The sequence below is a fragment of the Petromyzon marinus genome, chromosome 41, assembly GCF_048934315.1.
Source record: "Petromyzon marinus isolate PM22_M1 ecotype Great Lakes invasive population chromosome 41, UKy_Petmar_22M1.pri1.0, whole genome shotgun sequence".
Lineage (NCBI taxonomy): Eukaryota > Metazoa > Chordata > Hyperoartia > Petromyzontiformes > Petromyzontidae > Petromyzon > Petromyzon marinus.
The window spans coordinates 1,226,033-1,243,368 of record NC_133707.1 but is presented as its reverse complement, the minus strand read 5'-3'; the positions used below and the strand labels follow the sequence as shown (position 1 = coordinate 1,243,368).

Genomic DNA, 17,336 nt, shown 5'->3' with positions numbered 1-17,336 from the left:
ACCCAATCAATTAATAAAGGTGGCCATAATTCTCGTTGATAGTGCACAAAAAGCGGGTTGAAATGTTTCATTTCCACAGTACTGAGTTCGAACTCAATCCCTCTTTTGTGCGTGTGTGGCCTCGTCCAAATAATGTTGGCAGCACGTATAGACATACACAGGCCTACACAATGACACAGAGTGTGTATTCACATCAAGGACCTATATTCCTACTTCCCTTGTGGTGTAGAAATAAAAATCAATCTGCTGCAGCTGTGGGACATTGGTACATGCCAGAGTAAAAATACTTTGGGGTAAAGTGTTGAGATATTACAGTATTTTTAATTTCTACTGAAAAAGTTAAAACATAAACATTCCACCTCCTCACAAAAAATATCATGTAAACATATAACCTATCGAAAATCCGGACTTTTATTGAGAATTTGGCAGGTTTACCTGTATATACCAATGCTCAATGTTGAATTGGGGCAGGACCGGTTAAAAAAATTACTCGCCACTGGTGCTAGCCAAGTTGATCGAGTTCAGAACACAGTGCTCTAAACCACTGCGTCATTGCCTCATCCTCCTTGCCAATTGTATTGCAGGGAGATAGATGCCAGGCCATCCCTGCTCGCAGCAAACGTTGAGCGTGATACGCGATGCAGAAGTACAAACCCATATGTCTGCTTTGGTGGTGATGGGGATGCCACTGTAGAGGTTGACCATCTCGGGGGATCGGTAAGACAGAGTTGTGTACCTACAACACAAACCAATGCTTGTTTTCATAACGCATCCTTGCTTTCAAACCTCGCTCCAACCACAAGCGGGTTACCAATACACTCTGCACACCCGCCTCCGGTTGCCTGCTCGCTATCAGTGTGGAATGACGCACGCGACTTACTTCTGTATTTCCTCCTCCACAGCTGGGACGCCACTGACTTGAGTATTCAGGACCTTGTTTGTGGCACTGCCAAAGTCGCACAGCACGTAGTTGCCATTGTCATGCAGCAAGATGTTCTCCACCTGTTGGAGCAATGTCATATCCCATGCATTATTACTGGCTGTGCCAGCACAGGTCACAAACTAATGGCTTTTCGCCAAAGTGCAATTCCCACGCAAAATCTTGTGCCTGCTCAGCTATGGTGGCGACACGCGATTTTCAAATTAGCGATTGGGAGGCAGCTGAGAGCACGTATGTGGAACGTCTTTCTAAAGGGCAGAGAGATGACTGCAGGAGGCAGTGTAGCAAGGAAGTTAATGAGTGATAGTCAAACTGTGCAGTGTACTTTGCTCTGAGCATTCTGGTTTTCTTTCACGAGAAAACAACATGCTCAAAAAAGGAATAATTAGCCAAATAATCAAAAGCAGAACATTTTTAAACAATTGTAATGTTGCGAGTCATTCCTAGGTAAAGAAACCGGTAATGCATGACATTAAAACTAAAAATTCCATCAAAGCAAGTCAACAACAGCAGCAGCGAGAACTGCAAACAGCAGCAGGAACAGCAGTGACACGACCACTCATAACAACGGCTACGGCAACGCAGCCACTGAAAGCCGCATCTACCAGGGGCGTGCGCAACCCTTTTTCGAGCACAGGTCACAGTCAGAATCTCTGAGCTCCCCACAGACTGCGAGGGTGGTGTGGAAACTTAAAGATCGAGACGTGAAACCCACGACCAGAAGTGGGCGCCCGTGAACAGCGCGCCGGAGTTGCTTGCCGAGCGTTCAAGCATCACTGGTCTCGCGGGCCTGAGACGCACACACACACACCCCCCATCACTGGTCTCGCGGGCCTGAGACGCACACCCCCCCCCCCCCATCACTGGTCTCGCGGGCCTGAGACGCACACCCCCCCCCCCCTCACTGGTCTCGCGGGCCTGAGATGCACACACACACACACCCCCATCACTGGTCTCGCGGGCCTGAGACGCACACACACAAACCCCCCCCCCCATCACTGGTCTCGCGGGCCTGAGACGCGCACACACACAAACCCCCCCCCCCATCACTGGTCTCGCGGGCCTGAGACGCACACACACACAAACCCCCCCCCCCATCACTGGTCTCGCGGGCCTGAGACGCACACACACACACCCCCCATCACTGGTCTCGCAGGCCTGAGACGCACACACACACACACCCCCATCACTGGTCTCGCGGGCCTGAGACGCACACACACACACCCCCATCACTGGTCTCGCGGGCCTGAGACACACACACACACACACCCCCCCCATCACTGGTCTCGTGGGCCAGAGCCGCACACACACACACCCCCCATCACTGGTCTCGCGGGCCTGAAACGCACACCCCCCCCCCCCCCAATCACTGGTCTCGCGGGCCTGAGACGCACACACACACACCCCCCCCCCATCACTGGTCTCGCGGGCCTGAGACGCACACACACACACACACCCCATCACTGGTCTCGCGGGCCTGAGACGCACACACACAAACCCTCCCCATCACTGGTCTCGCGGGCCTGAGACGCACACACACCCCCCCCCCCCCCCCATCACTGGTCTCGCGGGCCTGAGACGCACACACACACACACACCCCCCATCACTGGTCTCGCGGGCCTGAGACGCACACACACAAACCCCCCCCCCCCCCGATGGAAACTGACGGGAGTCGGCACTAACGGCGACGGCAGAAATCAAAGCACCTTCAGGTCGCGATGGATGATGGGCGTCTTGCACTGGTGCAACCTCGCCACCGCCTCACAGGTATCGCAAAAGATGCTGAGCACCTCCCTCTCGCTGAAGCCGTTCTGCAGACGCCGGTTCATCTGGTTCACCACCTGCCCCGCTGCACAGAAAAAAGATGAACACGCCAGTGGTCAGGGTCTACCCCCATGAGTCGGGAGGGGTTGGTGAGGATCGCGCGAAAGAAAATAATGTGCACAGAAAACTTACAAGCGGGGGTAGTGTGATGTACAACAATGCGGCATGGTGAGCAGGCTGCTGGAGGAGGAATGTGCTTGTGTTTGGTGTGGATATGTTGAGTTTTCAAGTTTATTTTGTTTAAACGGGTGAGAACTCTAGAGACCAGGATATACAGTACAGTCTCGATTATCCGCGCTAATGACGGAAAGGAACGGCCACGGATAATTCAAAATCGCGGATGATCCAAAAACATCCATTTTCCACGGATCTCCGTGCCAACAACCCAAGTTAAAGTTAAAACAACAAGCTTCCGTTTCTCTGACATCGCACAGTTTCGTCAATTAAAACTCACAAAATAAATAATCAAATAAATCACTCAAAACGATGCACCACTGACGATTTTGATCATTTCTCTTTCGATTTAGAACGAATACTAACGATTGACCGATCGATGCACGTGCTCAGTGATAACATTTTCTGACTCGGCCCACTAAGTGCATAGCAAAGGCAGGCCGATCAAAATCAAACTCCGCCAACTTTTGTAAAGATATGCAACTACTGTACTGTAGGGGCAATCACATGGATCTTGGATTAACCAGAGCAACATATTTGTTTGGTTTCAGCAAGTGACTTGTAAAATAAAATTCCAAGAATAACAATATACGACTGTTTTTAGATTATTAATTTGGGCTTAAGGGAAAATGCATGAGTTATTTACGTTAAAATCTCAGGTGTGCAGTTAATCCTCAAATCGGATAAATCGCATGCGGATAATTCGAGAGTTTACTCTAGTCTCATTATCAGGAGTGAACTGGGTCACCAAAATATCATAAACAAAATAAATAACTTTGCAGCAATGAAGAAATAAGAGATTGGGACCAAAGCAAAACATGCGTATCACACTTAGTGAGATAATAATCTTTCTGCCAAGTGCAGGGAGGCAACTCAGCCTCCAGGTTACCTTTACAAAACTCCATGAGGACGAGCACTTCCCAGACCTCTGTGGCTGCCTGAGCGTTGATGGCAGAGTCGAGGTAGCCCACGATGTTCTTGTGTCCGGACAGTTCCTTCTACACGGGCAAACGAGGCAGCACATGCTGCATTAAAGCGAAACAATAACAACACTGGATATCTCACGGCAATCATGCCGGTGCAAGGGGCTAGTTGGGTATTGTGGTGTTCGACCACAGGTTGAAATACCGGGCCCGTCTAGTTAATGTTTACAAAAATCAGGACATGTTCAGCCTTTTGTTAACTGCCTCCTGGAATGAGGGCCTCCCCACACACCGTGCGGGTTCATACTTCACCAAGACGATCAACACGGGTTTGTGAAGGGAAGCACAGACGTGGCAGTACAGACAAACAGTACAACAATTAACTTTGCTGACATACACTTTGTTGTCCACAGCCTATAACAACTTGTGTCGTGCATGGTGGTCACCCCATCCGATCACGTCCAGGATCAACGCTGCTAATCTTTCAAATTACGGCGCATTCTCGGAGATTTAGTCACAGGCTCCAAAATTAGCAAGCAAACTAATTTTTTTAATACGCCAACAAAGTGGAGGCAATTCGACCAGTCTTGCAACTTTGGAATATTTTCTCCCATCGTGCTCAGATTTGCATTCATGGCCCTACCACTGAATTAAAGTGGGGCAACATTCTGGTCCTCAAAAGCAATGCGTGTAAGTATGTTGAGCGTCTTTCGCACCGTGCGTAGCCAACCATGTTAAATCGGAGGTGCGGGGGGAGCACAACTAAACACAAAAAGAAAGTTCTAAAGAAATTAGTTTGCAATCTAGATAATTTCAAAGACCATAGCTCCAGTGGCTTCCTAATATCGGAAGGAATAACTTTCCAGACGGTCGCAGAAGCGAATCTAAAAGGACGCGATGCGGTGACCGCCTTTGTTTGATGGTTAGCCAAAAGCCGCTGCGAGATTGACCGGAGTTCACGTGATGGTTTATGCTCCTTGCCGAGATCGGCAAGGGTATTGTGGTAAATTTGTGGCAAGCACTATGTGTGTAATGAGTGCAACCCTATAATGTATTAATTCGGTAACCGGAAGCCAATACAGCTCAGTGAGAACTGGACAGGCATGGTTCGATATTACAGTACCCGTCACGACCACGTGCCAATGCATTTTTTAATGTTAAATGTAAAAATGTACCTTAAAAACCAGGTAGTCTGGTTGAAAACACTAAACCAAGCTCGCAACTCGCTCGTTTTGGAAAGCACACGAGCACTTCTCAAGAAAACTAGAACCTCCATCCAAACTGCTCCAGTGTCACGTTTCACTGCACTGGAGAATGTAAATTAGCAGCAATGGATTTCTCCACAGTTCACCGCAACTGAAGGGGATTGGATTAAGCCGAATAAAAGGGGGGAAAAAAAAATATCCAAAAACCGCAATTCACGGGGGGTGGGGGGGTGTCTCCATGTGCACGCGATGTGAGGTCACTTGTGGCCACAGATTAACCTCCTGCCAGGTCCCAGAGTGACTGTCTCTGCTAAAACTACCACATTGAGATTCTGCGATGTCACTTAACACCTTGGTCCACCCACTAAACATGTAATTTGGTTTATTTCTAATATGCAATTTGTGAACACATTCTAACTTTATGCACAGTTGCATGAAAAGTTAAGATTTTAAGATACATTTTTACATTTAACATTCAAAAATTATTTTTTCACTGATTTTACGGATTGGCAATCCACAATTACAAAAAAAATAATACATTGAGAGATAAAGCCTTAATGTTCTTTGAACAAACTTTAAAGATTGAATCTAGTATTGCGGTTACGAGTATGCACATGGAAACAGTTAGGTTTAGACCATGCGTCATGTGTCAAAGACACGAAGAATGTGCCATCTATGTTCCAACACAGCCTCGTGAATCTGATTACTGACAGCTATCGGAAAAAATGTGCTTAAGTTTCACAAGAACATTCTTTTTAGGTATACAAAACAAGAAGCCAACAAAAAATTGAAGACACGCAAGCTTATTCTGAAAAGAGCATTAAACTTATTCACATTAGCTTTTACCGAGCACGAGCTGTGAATTGAGAGCCACTCGTACGTGTGGGTAATCTATGACTGCAACAAGGGACCTTTCTTGCCAGTATCAAAGTATAAGAGTATGTTTTTACTCTTCCTGGCAACAAAACAGTTGTGTTAAGATGTTCAAACACCAAACAGAAACTTTTTTCAGGGAATCATGTCTGCCTTCACCACACATTCTTGTGGTGAACATGCAAACACAAACATGCTCTGGTAAGATATGCAACGTCTAGTTTTGGCATTCTCACCACAAGTATGTGGCTAATGTAGACGGGATTCCTTGCAAAAAGTTTATGTTCGGTGTTTGAACATCTTAACACAACTGTTTTATTGCAAGAAAGGGTGAAACCTATTATTATAACCTGTGACTAGGCTGACGCATAACCTAAAACATTCCTTACACTGCCAGCTGAGGCCGTAAGCAAAAGTGAGGCAACACAGCAACCAGATAAAAGCAGAGTGTGCACTCTCACAGAATCCGTAGCAAAGCTCGAAGGCTTTTGCACCATTGTCAGTTTTGACATTATCAAATTCCATCAAGCTACAGCCATTCCGCGTTTTTTGTTCCACTTTTGAGAGCTGCACGGAAGCAGAGTGGGAACAATGTGTTCGCAATGACCACAGCTGAGCCTAAAAAAAAGACCTCGTGGCTTTGTTTATTTACTTATCTTTGCTCGCTATTGCTAATCAAACGTAATATGGAACCTAAGGTGTAGTGAGTGCTCTAAAAACAGATTGTGCTTTATACAATTGCTTTGGGTAGAGCTCACATTACTGGCTTCATCAACCGTTAAACGTAACCAGTGAGTCTCACAACCGCAATCAAATTCAAATGAAAACATTTGGCAAAAACCAGATTGTGAGCAAAGACTCAACTCGCTGTCTAGACATCTTGACGTCCAGTGCACAACCGTGGGTGTCTCCTCTCTCATGCTGTGGGGATCCTAACCGTTCCGCCAAAGCAATTAACAAACCATGTGGAAAGGACACTAACCATAAGCATTTTTTAGCTCTCCTGAAAATCAATTCTAAAACGATTATCGAAAAAAAAACGACTATCAACTATTAACCCGAATAACCGTGAAGCGATTTCACTGCCCACCGGCTTAAAATCTCAAGTTTATAATCCAAGAGTCAAGCTGGAATGCAGATTGCCTCCCACAGGGTTTTTCTCTGTGGCCTCTCGTGTATAGTAAGTCTGGATGAGAATGTTCCGTTTATGGCACCGGAGTCACTCATTCGGCAAAAAAAATAATACGGCAAGCAACTCAACTGAATATTGAAGCATTGTTTAAAACTGCCGATTGCGATCACGGAAAAAACAACCACAGAGACCCCGGACAAGGGCTAGTGCTCACCCGCAGTCTTCGCACACAGCCACGCACGAACGATCAACTAAAATTCTGAACGCAACTTCCGTGTTTACTTGTGGCACACGCCCTGTGTTCCTCTAACTCCCGTAACTTGATTTTCCCTCCTTGCATTTATATTTACAACCCATTGTCAAATCATCTGGGATGTGCGCCTGATCTCGTCGGTTTTTGTAAGCTAAGCAAGCTTGGACCCGGTGGGTGCTCAGACAGGAGACCACTGTATATACAACAGATTACTCAAATTTGTTCAGCTTCCGACATCTGCCGAGATCTGGCACATTCCCGGTGATTTGGTCGTGGGTAGTACGATTGGCACACAACCGATTGAGAAATACGAAAAAATAAAAAATAAATCACAATCCCTTGGGTGACTGCAGTGTGTGGATTCTCTTGTGCTAAACCCAAGCAGGGGAGCGAGAGCCAGCGACAGCGCTTACCATGATGGTGATCTCTCGCTTGCAGACCTTGAGGTCGTGCTCGTTGTTGACGTACATGCGCTTCAGCGCGCACTGGATTCCGCTGTGAGTCCGGGCCAAGAAGACGACGGAAAATCCCCCTGCAAAACCACACACACACACAGCGAGACGTAAGCGACTTTTAGTCTGCGACTGGTGGAGCAACCATGTGAGGGAGCACAAAGGGATGGTGCTGTCGGCGTGCCCAGTTGACTTCGTCCACCAAATCCTTCCGATCATGACCACAACCTCCCAGGTGGTATTTTTATACAGAGATGAATAAGGGAAATCCATCACCAATTAAGCAAATGCCAAGGCAGCAGGATTGCAGTGCTGTGTTAACTACTACACTTGAATGCGGACATAATACCTGGCTACAATGCACATGCGCACAACTGCGCCATAAATAGATGTTTAACATTCTCTAAAGTCATTGTGATAAAATCTGGAATTTTGTTGTTGTTGAGAAAGATTTTTTTTAGTTGTTTAGCAATGAAAGGGGGTGAAGAAGTGTTACAGGGAGTTATCACACTACGCGAAAAACCTAGTGACCTGAATTCCATTCCGCACCATGGCCAACAACACCAGCAAGTAATACCTGAACCAGTGTTGGGTGTCTGTAACCTACCAACCCGCACTGACCAGAACGGGTTGGTGAAGGTGGGGGCCCTGGACCAGTTCAGACATCACTCACCGCTGCTGTTAGCTATGGCTGAGAATTAAATTCAGGTCGCTGGGTTCATGTATGTATGTTGAACGTCTTTCGCACCGTACGTAGCCAACCCTGCTAATCGGAGGTGCGGGGGAAAGACAACAAACTGAACATAAAAAAGCAATTTTAAATAAATTAGTTCTCTATTTAGCAGTATGCACCAACCATTGTGTTACGGCTCCCCACATCCGATTATAAAAAAGACACAAGTCAACTCCACCTTAAACCGTGTACAAATGCCGACTCGTGACATGTGAACACGTCTGCTATGTATAAACTCTAATAAACACATAAAAGGCACATAAATGTAGCTTTAAATGCTGTTTGCTCCAAGTTTATTGAGCGTGCCTGATGTGGCAATGTTCAACAAAGCAGGCAGTTTCACGAGGCTAATTGCAGCAGAGGTTGGGCTCGCCGACTGCTGCTATTTTGCCTAAATGGCGAAACCCAGTCAAGGTCAGCGAGGATTTGCACGCCCTGTGAGAGGGGTAACGTCGCCTTAGGCACTGTACAAGCACAAGCTACGGTCTCACCTGCGGACAGAACTGGGTTGCCGTGATATATCAATACACGATTCGACAATAAAAGATATGATGACTGTGCCAACAGTTTTCCACAACTTTGCACATGTATTTAGTATTGCTTTTGTGTGCTTCGCCCGACTTCTAGTGCGGTCACAGTTCATTCACTGGAGCCTGTAATAAGTCTTTAATATTGAAAATTCATAATCTGTAGCCCTTACACCGCACATACTGCACAGGAAATTATTAAACTAAGGGTGAATATATCTATGATGTCATATTAACGTCGTTTCGTTAATTATTCAAGATTTTTTTTCAAAAAGTACTCATTTAGCAGATAACCTCTCGTTCTTCACCAAGCACCCGTCGTTGACAAAATTGCCGTAGTCATAAACAAAACTTCCAAATTTTGATTAGTGCATCGTGTAGAGCTTGTCGAGAGGAACAGATCGCCATATCGTTCGCCTTCAACAGACATAAAATGACGTCGCAACGCAATTTATGCGAGAGCCGGGGGCTTATGGGACCCTGGGGTCCCGCCATAAGGTTCATTTAGAGCAGCCAAAATACTCAAAACGGATGTTGAGTCTAAATGTAGAGGGACAAACCGGACCTGGAGAAAAATCCACGTGACCACGGGGAGAACACCCAAACTCCAAATATATAGCAGACGTCAGGGTCAGGATCAAACCCAGTAACTCCTGTGTACCAGGCGAGGTGGTCAACATCTCGCCACCGTGGTGCCCTCATCTTATCTTGGAAGCTAAACGGATGGGCAACCAACATGCAACGCACGTTGTTATAAGATGTGTGGGGCAACGTGATGGGCAGCAGAGGATTGCAGCAAAATAGTTGTCATGGACTTGATATGCTCCCACATCTGTTATCTGCCATCACCAACCTGCACTGACCAGTGTGGTGCAATACGGTTAAATAATTCTCATGACCCCCAAAAGGTGTGGGGAGGCAATCATCTAGCAGTGGAATAACAATGGGCTGCGTGACATGTACCTCTGCGGAATTGTAGGCACTTTGAACATACCTGCAAAAGTTGTTAATTTTAAGTTGTTCATTTTGAAAGTTAATCAAAGCGATCAATATTCATGGCATCTGTTGACGTGTAACTTCTACGTAGTGAAGGCGAGCCACACGTCAAGCATGTGCACGGGTGCATAGCAACATAGAAATTGAAATCTACATATCTGATGTTTACATTATTTTCTACACGCAATCATACTGCGATGCAATTTTGACTTCCCGTGTTGACTATTTGTACAAAGGGAGGTAACCGTTTTTAAATATATCTACAGTATTTCCTTTATCGTTGTCAATCAAGCAATAACCATAAACGGTACACACACAGACTGGAAGTTAGCAATAGTTTCCCGCCCCCACCCCAAAGGTTCCTTCTTCTGTCCTGCGCAAATAAACAAGGGAAGCTTTAGGTGAAGGAAGTTTAGCCCAAAGGAAATAGTTCTGGGAAGGTCTCTCGGTGGCCTTGCCAGGAAGGATGTGTTGAGCTGTACCGGTGATAACGTTTGTGCGAGCTTTGATTGATGGGAGCGGAGAGTGCATGGTAGAGAACAGATTGAAATGAGAAGGCAAGAAGGTACGAGAGTGAAGAGGGAGTAGAGTGATGCGAGAAGGGGAGTTCGTGGAGGATCTTATTGCATTGCCTGTGACTTGCCACGCACACTCTGTGTTGCTATGCTTGTCTCACTGCCTTGTTGTATTTTCTGTTGCCTAGAGTGCATAAACCCTGGAGGTCCTCAAGCGTCACCGGGAAAATTACCCAATTATGATGCATTGGTGTTAGATTTAATCTCAGAGGTATATTTTTCACGTTACATAACAATGTTTTCGATTTCATTAAATCAAGTTAGATATTACTGTACGCATCTCGTTTTATGAGTGTGCCCTTCGCCATCCACTGAAACATGCCCACGCGGTGTAATTTAGTCTTGTGGGGTTCACATGTTTGCATGTCACACCACATGCTATGAGCATGTACAGCAGCCCTTTCGTCAATCTCCTGCTGGCTGGGGGCCTCGCCATGCCCTGCGCGGGTCGTGGGGTTCTTATTTATCCAGAATTCTCCACAAAAGTTACTATGGGCTGGATAAGGTGGTGAGCATAGAGTTGGGAGCACAGAACAACATGGACTTTCATTTCACTACCCTCTGCTGCCCAACAGGTTAGGCCGGCAGCCTCAAAGGCAAGCTGATTGTGCGTAATAGTCACAAATCCAAGTACTATCCAGGTTCAAACCTGCTTAACTTGACGAGGTGAGGTGTATTTCAGGTGATTTTGGTCACAGGCGTATATATAGCGTGATGTTTACTATCGCACGTTTATGCTGCACATGCTGCATGTTATACACAGTGTTTATTGGCTTAAGTTCTGGGGTTTATCCTCCCATCAGTCATCTCTGGAACCTGCACATGCTATATTAAAATGTCATCGTCGTAATGTTCTCTTGTGTGACTGTGTATAGATACTTTTTGTGTTTGTTTGTGGAGTGCATTACAGAGTTGCGGTGTGAAGCGTGTAATATCCTCCGCGTCTCGTGTGGCGATGTCAAGTAGAGATGTTACGTCACGTAGACCTTTATTATATACCCACAGCAGTGTAAAAAAACTACGGTTCATGTTAACACGTGTTTAATTTGAATCAATCTTTATTTAGACTGGAGGCATGTGATGAGCTATGAAGCTCTTTTTCACAGATGTCCAGTAGGAGATTTTACTCTCGGTCTACAGTTCTTCCCAGTCACCCGGAGCCCAAAGATTCCCTGTATGGACATTGCCAAACTGTTGTGGCAAGTGCTGTTAGCGAGCAACGATGAAGGAGGGTAGGGGGCACAAGTGGGTGGGTGGCCACAACCAAGCCCGACCACTTTTATCTCCCCAGTGCCGATGTTTACACACCGCACCACGTACTCGTTTTTAAGGCTGAGTCGACCTAGAGCCCACTCACATTATGCCATGTATCCCCAGCGTCTCCTACTGTCTTGTATAGTAATGGAATGTTATTACAGTTATACATTATGTATAGTGTACTGTGATATGAAGTATATTTTATATGACATGGTATATTTATAGTATATTTAATTTTGATGTACCCTTGGTCAGCAAGTACTCCACCTACACATGGGACACTGCTCACTCCACATCACGTGTAACATTTTCTTCCTGTGTTCTGCTGTCGTATTCAACGATTTTTTAAAAAAAAAAATACCAGGTAAGGCCCACTGTGCTATGCAGCCTCTTTTTCAGGAGTGACCTGGCCACAAATTATAGCTCAAACAACGTGGCTTACCACGCGTTAATGTATAGCAGCTAAACACTCTAAACGCATTTTGATGTAGAGGGACAAACCGGACCTGGAGAAAAATCCACGCGACCACGGGGAGAACACCCAAACTCCAAATATACAGCAGGCGTCAGGGTCAGGATCAAACCCAGGACCTCCTACATACCAGGCGAGTTAGTTAACATCCAGCCACCGTGGCGTCCTTATAAAGTTGATGTACGCCACATAGACTGGTTATATATTCTGTACATTGTATGTAACTTTTAATATCGTGGACTATCTTGTAATGAGTTCGCGATGAACCCAAGGCCAGACAGAATGCCTTCTACCAGTCACTTGGAGAGGGTTCCTCACTGCTTCCGTCTTGCACAGTCGTATGGGGCCCTGCAGAGTTGGTACACTGTTGTGTATAGTGCACTATGTTTTATATGTAACATTGCATCGTGCATTTTGCTCATTTACTCTCGACCAGCAATTCCTCCAGCAAAACAAAGATCCCCCCCCCCGGTAAAGCCTTAACAGAAGCAAGTGATGTTAGCGAGCAACTATGAAGGCTGGCAAAGCGCACCAGGTCCGAAATTTGTTGAGGCCGAGTCGACCTAGGGGGAGGCCCATTGCCGGTGTCAAATAATCGTTACCGGTGTTGGCCCCGGAATCGAACTCGGGTGGACGTGTTCGTAGCGCAGCGTGCTCACTGCTACACCACGGCTCTCCACACACAGTGCCAAGCCTCCCAAACACCTCCTACCGTCTTGTATCGCTGGGACACGTCTCTCTTTAGCTGCTGCATCGTCTGTGCAACGTAACATGTGTCACAACACATCGCGCATAGACTGCTGCGCTCTTATCCTCGGCCAACACGTCCCTCGCCCTCACCTGTCAACACCGTCTCGTCTTGTTTTATGTCTTGCCGCAGTGTATAATGTAGCGCATCGAGTACCTGGCATATTAAGATGAGTGTCTTAATACTGCCGGCCAGCGCGTCCTCCAGTGAGTGACATGCTCACGCCGTACCACGTTCTCGCAAACATCTCCTTGACAGTCTTGCCATGTCGCTACGCGTCCTCTACAGCTGCCATACATTCCGTACAATGTAGTGCATTGTGTGCCCGGTGCATCGTGATGAGTGTGCTACTCCCGGCCTGCGACTCCTCGAGTCAAGAGTCACCGTGCCGCGCTCGGCGTGCCCATCTCCACTGCCTTTCCCGCGTCTCGTTCAAGCATCGTCCGCAACGTGTGTGTCCATCCCCTCCCTCCCTCCCCCCATTCTCTCTCCGCAGCTACCCTAACCACTTCGAACGTCCAAAGCGGTACGATCCGCGCTCTCACCTTCGGCCAGCACATCCTCCACCGTCACCTGGAACCTGCCCACACCGAAAGCTTTCCCGACGAGGCCGCCGCCGCCGCCGCTGCCGCCACCGCCGCCGCCGCCGCCCCCGTCTCGCCTCGCGTCGAAGAACTTCTTCATGGCCCCGGCCACACCGACATGCCTGGGGCTGTCGCCTCGCTGCCACTCCTCGCTCCCCACTACTTGGCTCTGATGATTGTGGAGGGTAAAATTATTTTACATTAAAAAAATAACCCCTCGGCGGCTCCGATTCAAACGGCGGCCTCGGGTCCCGAGCCTCCTGCTGCTCCTCGTCGTCTTGTTGTTGTTGTCGCTGTTGTTGTCGCTGCTGTTGTCGTTGTTGATGTTGTTGTCGCTGTTGTTACCGCCGCTGCTGCCGCTGCTTCTTCTTCTCACTTCCCCACTGAGGCGAGACAACAACATGGCGCGCCGCCGCCCCACAATGCAGCGCGGCGCTGGCTGCTGTGACCGCGCGCGCGCGCCAGACAAAGGCGCCCGGGAAGCCCCTGCGCGCTGCTGGGGCAAGGGCGAGGAGCCAGCCAGCAGCGCCGACCTGTGGAGGGGCCTGGCACTGTAACGCACGAGGGGGTTGTGGGTGGCCAGCGACACACACAACTACACACACAACTACACACACACACAACTACACACACAGCTACACACACAGCTACACACACAACTACACACACACACAACTACAACAACAACCGCCATTCGCCACTAAGTGGCGGTGACGTCACCATGACGCTTGTGCCAGGCTATGTGCACCCTGAGGCCACGTGAAGTGTCGAACACCCGCTGGCAGGAGGTCACGGGGCAGACCCAGGTGCCACGGGTCGACTGACTTAGATGACTGGCTGATGCACCACCTGTGCCCCCTACTGTGCCAACCTGCTGTGCTTTAGCCACCCGGCGCTCCGCTCGTTGTTCTGAGCGTCGCTCCTCCACCCTCCGTTGTTGTTGGAGGGCGACTGCCTCCAACTGCCCAGTAGCGTCCTTCACGAGCCTCCTCCACAGAGGCCGATCTTGACACCGCTGGTACCAGTCACCGGCAAGTCCACTCAGCTCCACGTCCTCCTGTACCACATCACTCCATCTCTTCTCTAACCCGTGCCGCGCCCGCTTAGCCCCCTCGATCCGGCCAAACAAAAGCTGTTTCGGCATGCGGTGGCCGAGCATGCGGGCTACATGACCCAGCCATCGCAGCCTTGCCTGCCGGAGGAGCTCACCGATGGGACCCTGCCCAGATCTTTCAAGGATTTGTGAGCTCCTAACACAATCCAGTCTGGTTAAACCCAGGATGGATCGTAGGCAGGCCAGCCTAAATGTTTCTAACCGGCGAAGATGTTCCATTAGGGGGGTCCACGTTTCGCAAGCGTAGAGAAGGGAGGGAATGACCGTGGCGAGAAGACCTGAAGCTTAGTGCGGAGCGACAGACCAGGTAGCTTCCACACAGCGTTACGTAACCGATGAAAAGATATTGCCACTCGACTGATTCGGAGTGTGACCTCTGCTGTTAAACTGGAGCCGGTCATAAGCACACTGCCCAGGTATGGGAAACTCTCCACTCTCTCCACAACTGCCCCATCACCGATTGGGAGTTGTGGGGGTGGAGTGTCCGATGGTACAAAATACCCAGGCAGGTGCTTAGTTTTGGCGGGGCTGATGGTAAGGCTCCACCTCTTAGTGGCACGCTCCAGTCTCAGCAGCAGCGTCTCCAACTCCTCCTCTGAATGAGCAGCTATTACCAAATCATCAGCATACATAACGTGGTTGAGCAAAAGGGAGCCATCCCTTGAGCGCACCCGGGCATCGATCAGCCTCCCATTATATCTGTACCAAATGGAGATTCCCCCGGTACAGCTATTGAAGGCTTCACGAACTACGTGGTCGAAATAGATGTTAAATAATGTGGGAGCCAGAGGACATCCCTGTCGCACCCCAAGGTGTACAGGGAATGGCTCTGACTCCCGGCCACGTAGTTTTACCCGGGCCCGCTCACCATCATGAAGGTCCTTAATGATCGTGAGCAGAGGGTCAGGTACTCCAAAAGCACGAAGAACAACCCAGAGCCCAGGCCTACTGATGGTATCATAGGCCTTGACCAGGTCAATAAAGCAGAGTTGTAGGTCTTGTTGGAATTCCCTACACCTCTGCTGTAGCAGACAGACAGAAAATATGGCATCTGTGCAGAACCGCCCTTTCCTGAAACCGCATTGGGGCTCCGCAAGCCTCTCCCCAGCGTGCCTGGCAAGGCGATGTTGAATAATCCTTGCCAGGACCTTTCCCGGCACACTGAGGCGTGAGATGCCCCTGTAGTTGTTACAGTCTGTGCGGTCCCCCTTCTTAAAGAGGGGGACCACGAGGTCCCCCTTTTTAAGAACTACAAGACAAAGATCCCCCGTATAGCCTTAACAGACTGTAGGGGCAAGTGCTGTTAGCGAGCACCTATGAAGGCCCGAACGGTACACGAGGGGGTGGGTGGCCAGCACCACGCCTGACCGCCTTTGTCTCCCTAGTAGCAATGTTTACACACCGCACCAGGTACTCATTTGAGGCCAAGTCGACCTAGGGGAGGACCACGACCAGTTAAGATAATCGTCACTGGTGGTGTTGGCCATGAGCGGGAATCTAACCCGGGTCGCCAGGTTCGTAGCGCAGTGCGCTAACCACGACACCACCACTCACTCACACTCACTCAACTACACACAGCGGACTCACACACCCACCTCCTCACACATCATTCACCCACCCACTCAACTATACACACCCACCCACTCAACTATACACACCCACCCACTCAACTATACACACCCACCCACTCAACTACACACACCCACTCACTCAACTACCCTCACTCAACTACACGGCGCTCACAAAGATATTCACTCATCCACCCACTCTACTCACCCACCCACTCTACTCACCCACTCACCCACCCACTCTACTCACCCACCCACTCTACTCACCCACCTACTCACCCACCCACTCTACTCACCCACCTACTCACCCACCCACTCTACTCACCCACCTACTCACCCACCCACTCTACTCACCCACCTACTCACCCACCCACTCTACTCACCCACCTACTCACCCACCCACTCTATTCACCCACCTACTCACCCACCCACTCTATTCACCCACCTACTCACCCACCCACTCTACTCACCCACTCACCCACCCACCCACTCACCCACCCACTCTACTCACCCACCTACTCACCCACCCACTCTACTCACCCACCCACTCTACTCACCCACTCACTCACCCACCCACTCTACTCACCCACTCACCCACCCACTCTACTCACTCACCCACTCTACTCACCCACCCACTCTACTCACCCACCCACTCTACTCACCCACCCACTCTACTCACCCACCTACTCACCCACCCACTCACCCACCCACTCTACTCACCCACCCACTCTACTCACCCACTCACCCACCCACTCTACTCACCCACCCACTCACCCACTCACCCACCTACTCACCCACCCACTCTACTCACCCACTCACCCACCCACTCTACTCACCCACCTACTCACCCACCCACTCTTCTCACCCACCCACTCTACTCACCCACTCACCCACCCACTCTACTCACCCACCCAATCCGTCAATAGATAACCGCCCACGATAAGAATAATATTTTTGTTCCACGTGTCTTTGTACTGTTTGTTGT

The 17,336-nt window shown here is 48.9% G+C and overlaps 1 protein-coding gene across 2 annotated transcripts in view; it reads right to left on the bottom strand.

Annotated features, from left to right (window-relative positions):
- LOC116950983 (uncharacterized) overlaps positions 1-14,123 on the bottom strand; it is a 28,317-nt gene extending 14,194 nt beyond the window's left edge. The window contains exons 1-6 of one of the 2 annotated variants that reach the window (XM_032969234.2): positions 13,631-14,123; positions 7,739-7,857; positions 3,829-3,937; positions 2,648-2,790; positions 881-1,002; positions 655-736 (exon numbers count right to left, since the gene is read on the bottom strand). In XM_032969234.2, the coding sequence (XP_032825125.1) occupies positions 655-736; positions 881-1,002; positions 2,648-2,790; positions 3,829-3,937; positions 7,739-7,857; positions 13,631-13,769 (714 nt within the window). In that variant the 5' untranslated portion in view covers positions 13,770-14,123. Of the gene's footprint in view, positions 1-654; positions 737-880; positions 1,003-2,647; positions 2,791-3,828; positions 3,965-7,738; positions 7,858-13,630 lie in introns of those variants that run through there. The other variant, XM_076073210.1, reaches the window with a different exon arrangement.
- Positions 14,124-17,336: the final 3,213 nt, after the last annotated feature.